The following is a 5,627-nucleotide window of genomic DNA, read 5'->3' as shown; positions in this document are numbered from 1 at the left end:
GGGGGGGGGGGGGGGCGGGGCAGGGTTGATGCTTTTATCTAATACCTGAGTCAATCAGCTATTAGATAAGAGCCAAAAAAAGCCCTACTAAAGCACCCAATCTATATAGATGTTGTGTGAGCTGGGTCCAGCTAACATGCTGCCTCTTCTGGGCATGCACTGGGCTCTGTGTAGAAGTGCATGAAGTTTAAAGGAATGCCAGTTTTGGGTTTTTTTTAACACCTTCAGGAAGCCAATGATTTCACGAGGTTCCTTCCAGCCCTACTTTCCTGTAATCCTATATATAGCCCATTTTAGCAAAGTACTTACTCATATACTACAGTATTTACCCAAATCCAAGACACCCCCACCCCTAATTAAGATTTTATACCTGGAACATTTATAAATGTTATAATTTTGCATGCATTTCTGTTATTGGAGGATCTTAAATTTGTGAGAGTCATAACCGCATCTCAGAAAGCTATAGGGAGACAGGTGCCAGGGGGAGGGGGAGCAGAGCAGATGGTGAGGGAGACATAAACGGGACAGGAGGTAGGGGATAGGGGTGCAGAGGCAGGCAGTTCCCCCCTTTGTCTGCCCCCACCCCCCATTTACATCACATTGTCCCCACCACCTGTCCCCCACCACTAACCCTTGCTCCAGTGCTGGCAGGATCCAACCCCTCTGCAGTCTGGGGCAGGAACCATATCCCCAACCTGGCTCCATAGCAGCAATGCAGAGCCAGCAACACTGCTGAGGAGCTGGGCTGGGGCTGTTTTCTGTGTTTCAGACTATAGTGGGGACAAAGCCTGCTAGCAATAGAGCAAGGGTAAGTGCTGGGAGGAGGGATGGAGAAAGACAGGGGTAATGTTGGGGGGAGGTGGGGAGCAGGCAGCAGCTGAAACTCGGGTCCTAACTCGGGGGTCAGGGCTGGAGCAGCAGAAGCTGCCTGACCCCTCATACTTAATTCTAAGACAAGGGGCCTTTCCCCCTATGTTAAATAGGGAAAATAGCTTGTCTTGGGCTTGAGTAAATATGGTTGTCATACTGACTTCAATGAGAATCAAGCACATGCTTCATTGCTTTATTGGGTCTGAGTAATATGGAATACAAGCAAATTATAACAAAATGGAAAACAATGGAACAAACCTTCTAACCACTATTTTATGGCAAGGTTTGGTCTTATAGTAGTTTACCCTTGGAGGAGGGTGGGTGGGAAGAGCTATAATTTCACAGACCAAATCTGGTTTTCCTAAGAGGAGGTGGGGGGAAAAAATCTTTGGAAACTTTATGGTAAGTGGACTTTGAATAACAATTCTATTTTTAAACAGCTGTATACATTACCCTTAATTTCATAACTAAATCTTTTTGTAAACTAACTAAATTTTGCTTGAGCAATATATGTAGCAGAGACAAAGGGAATTCAGAATCAAAAACATCTATGAAAGTGAGTTATATTTGTTATTGTATACCTACTAATTAGAAGTGATGTAGGTTGTGAGAAGGTTTTTTCCTAGATCCAGAATATTGAAGAGAGCAGTCTTTGTGAGAAGGGAAAGGTCCATTAATACAGCCTGCCTTAAGTTCTTCATAAATCATCCCCTTTAATATGTTGGTTACTCCTAATAACCAAATCTCCTTGCTTACTGGTGGCAGGACATCCATTCCCTCAATATTTTTAGCAGTTTCTTCTGAAACACAGCTGACAGCTCTCTATGAAGAGATGAGAAACATATGCATTTCTGAACTGTGCAGACCTATCACCTTGGGCTTCTAGTCTCATTCTGAATGAAGATCATAAGGCCTCTGGCAGTATTTTTATTGTTAACAGCTTGGAACATAGTGCATAGGTCTGGTTACTAGCAAGAGGCATGTTAGATTTAGTCATTTAAAACTGCAGTAGCATGAGAAGTATGGCATGCATGAACTCAATTCAAAAGCAAGAAGTGGGGTAAAGTTGACTGGTTTTAGGGCCCAGCTGTAGACCTAGATATTCATTATTAGAAAACAGATACACACTGAAAATAAACCATTTTATTGGGGGGAAAAAAACAGAAGGCACAATTAACACACAATACACCATATTCAACAGGAGTACAATGGAATGTTAACAGGAAAAAGTTTCTCAACAACACACTTCCAGTAAAATCTGCACATTTTATTTAAGAACAAATATAAACCACTACTACTATACAGCCCCCTTTTGCATGTGTCTGAGTTTCAGAGTGGGAGAGTCACAACAGCAGCATCATATCCAACCAGATTATTTCCTTATCATTTATCAGTTATCCAAAAAATGTACTTAGAGTCTGTCTCATCATAGCAAAAATATAAGGCTTTCAAAGACAAACTTTGCCAATACAGAGTTTATCAACTACAAGCAAAGAGAAGTTGTCATACTAGGCATTAAAAGTTTTGTTTGTATTTAAAACACACGAGGGGATGCAGTAATTTAAAATTATGGTTTCAAGATTAAATTCTTTGTAACATACTGAAAACTTATTACTTTTAAATTGCAGGAAGTCAAGTCTTACAATATTTAAAGAATTCTAAAATGTTATTTCAAAAACCATGTTAAATGACAACTAATTATTGCTGTAACAGTACACAGACTTTTGTTTCCCAGAGTAAATATTTAAAATAGAAGCAATTTCAACTACAAATCTAAAGACGTGTTCAGGCAGCTGAAGTAACCAGTCACTGTCAGTCAAATGCTGATTTCAGAACACTATGTATTAGGTCTAGGCATTTAGTTCCACTTCCTGCATATATACTGAATCTAAAAATCTTGGAACTAAACTTCTAAATATCACTATTAAATTACAGAATAGGAAAAATTCGCATAGACTCAGTTTTTAAATAAATTATGAATATTAGCAGCAGACTACAATGCAGTTTGTTTCCCCCTCCCATTTTTAAGACAGTGTAACAGGCCTTAGGTAACTTGTGAAGTAGTCTATTTCCCTGCATTTTTGCAATTTAAACCTCCAGCAGTGATGTTTGCTACTCTCATACTACTGGCTACACTGTCTACAATTAAAGGATAAAACAATATCAAACGAATATAGCATTTGTGGTGTTAAGAGCTCTAATATACATAACAAATGGACCTGCTGTACGGTCTGATATAGTTTTGGAATATGAAAAATATAAGAAGTCACATTTTGCAGATTTTTTGTTTAGAAATAGCATTGCTTGTATGTTAGGAGAAGGTTTTCAAAGGCACAAATTGGAGTTAAACAACAGAATGCTATTGTAGTTTCAGTGCATAGTTATTACAATTATAGCTAGATCACTAAGAGTACTAGGAATATTATTGGATATGCTCTTTTCGGTGTACACAATACCCATGAACAGTAGCAGTGAAGGACATTGTTGTGAAAAGAGAAGTCAAGAAAGCCCCAAATGAGTGTGCATTTGGAAACATCCTACTTTTCCAGTCCTAGAAAATCTCTAACTCTAAACCATTTCTTAAAGAGACATATAAAATAACACAATGTGTTTTATGGCATATAAAGAAGGCCTGAAAGTTTTATTTTTATCTTAAAACTACAGGAATATGAATTCTCATCTTTCTTTAATTTGTTGGAGACCTTGGGAGTGGAGAACTACAATGGACTCTCAACCCTTAGGATATTCAAGTAGTGACTCTTCTTAGCAGGATTTTTCCTTTTAATTGTTAATGGTTAAACCTGTAAATGTAATAGATGATACAGTTTTAAAAAGTCTGTTTGGAAAAAAAATACTGATATCTTTATACTGGCTATATCTCAAAACTACCAGTTTAATTAGTAGTTCAGTCTTTCATTAAAAACAGGATAGATAAGACCTGAATTTCTAATAAAAAAATAAAAATATTTCTAAAGACAAAAACATTCTAGCCTTTTTCATATGCCAAAGACAGCATCTTTTGTGTATTGGCATCTTTAATTGTTCAGAATGTACAAAGGCAAGTGACATAAAAGCACTTCCTTATCTGTTGAGGGAATGGAAAATGCTCAGAGCCCACCACTCCAGGAAGCAAGACATCCTACTTTGGTTATGCTCCAGAGAAATAACAAAATAGAAGCAATATCTCCCAGGCTCTGGTATTATTCTTCCTTAATGATACAAGTAGAACAAACCACCTCTGCATTGCTGCAGTATCAAACAACCTGTTACCCACTTCAGCCATTTTCATTTTTGTTTTTAGTGATAAAGAGTAAAGAAACCATTCAACTTCATCTTCAAAAAATGAATTAAATCGATATAATTTTGCAGATGATGCTAAGAGCAGCAGCAAAATAGAGCATCTTTTCATTGTTTTTCAAATATTTACTTTTCAGAGTTGCATTGTTTTTCAAATATTTACTTTTCAAAGTTGCCCACTAGTCAGTTATAAAATGTGGTATTCATAAAAAATAAGTCTGTAAGAGCAGTGAACAATTAAAGAAAAGTCAAAACATCACTGTAGAGCCCCAGAAACGCCCCAGTTTAAAAGGGAAAGATCCCAGTAAAATGACTTGGTGCCTTTATAATAGATGTATTATCAGTTACATTCTATTAAAAAAAAATTCACAAGACTGAGATTGATTGTGCCTTGAGCACGAGAGGGTTGGATTAGATGACCTCCTTTTGAAGTCTCTTCCATCCTAATTTTCTATGATTCTATGAAATGTAATCAAGTTTACTCTACTTCTATATTTAAGCAAAAGCCATTCTAAAAAAAAATCTTTATTCTTGGAAAGGAATTAAACCTGAAAAAACTAGCTACTGAATTCCCTTTATTTATATTCATTTGAAATTACTGGAAGAGAATTCATGTAGTTTTTTTCTTCCTCACACCACCTTTAAAATGCAGAGGTCCTCCACTTCAGAAGTTGACATGACAAGATTCTTCGACTGCATTTTGGAACTGGGTTTCTTCGTCGAGCTGAAGATTCTAAACACAGTAAAAAAAAATTACAATCTGTTTCTTTCCATCCTGTTTTTTTACTCTATCTTCATTGCTTGTTTCCCCATGTATAGTACAGTGAATGGCAATTAGGTGAAGGCACTCTTGTTGAAATACAATTAACCAGCCTTGCTGAGTGTATTTCTTAACCAGACAGAAGAAGGAACCAGAGGACAAGAGAAAACAGCAGAGGAACAAAACTCTGCAGCCCTGTGAGTCTAATCCATCTCCTCACCCTGCCTCAGTTTGACTGTGGAATAATCAATTAGCAAGTGATCAGTGTCATGTAATTCTTCTGATAGGGCTTTCAGTCAGACAACACACAGCTCTTCAGACCACATTCCCATATTCTGATTGCAGTTAACTCATTTATCAAAACAATAAACACCACAAAGTGAAGCATATGGGTGGGTTCTGTGATGGCTTCTGATCAAAACAGAAGTGTCTTAAGGAACTGTGTAAGGACAAAAACAGTGGTGAGCTTAAGAATGTAAGTATGAACTAGCTGAATCTGTTGCCATCAATCACTTGTCTCTGGTATGAACAATAAATGCTACTGACAAGTTTGAGAATGGACAGAACTACATCTAAGTACGTAGCTGTTTCCACATCAGCTAATCAAGTTTTCTGTGGACTGTGGCCACAAAAATGAACTTAGTCTGAGAACTGTTCTAATTTAGTAATTTTCATTCATCAGTAGATTTGGGGAGGGGCA

The 5,627-nt window shown here is 37.3% G+C and overlaps 1 protein-coding gene across 1 annotated transcript in view; it reads right to left on the bottom strand.

Annotated features, from left to right (window-relative positions):
* Window positions 1-4,314: 4,314 nt before the first annotated feature.
* Window positions 4,315-5,627, bottom strand: part of RNF138 (ring finger protein 138) — an 11,885-nt gene continuing 10,572 nt past the window's right edge. Inside the window, exon 5 of the mRNA XM_019526723.1 lies at window positions 4,315-4,900. Coding sequence (XP_019382268.1) covers window positions 4,832-4,900 — 69 coding nt within the window. The 3' untranslated portion in view covers window positions 4,315-4,831. The remainder of the gene's footprint in view (window positions 4,901-5,627) is intronic.

Source organism: Gavialis gangeticus, unplaced genomic scaffold, assembly GCF_001723915.1.
Source record: "Gavialis gangeticus isolate Ggan-Ray unplaced genomic scaffold, GavGan_comp1, whole genome shotgun sequence".
Lineage (NCBI taxonomy): Eukaryota > Metazoa > Chordata > Crocodylia > Gavialidae > Gavialis > Gavialis gangeticus.
This window is presented reverse-complemented; position numbering and strand designations above follow the sequence as displayed.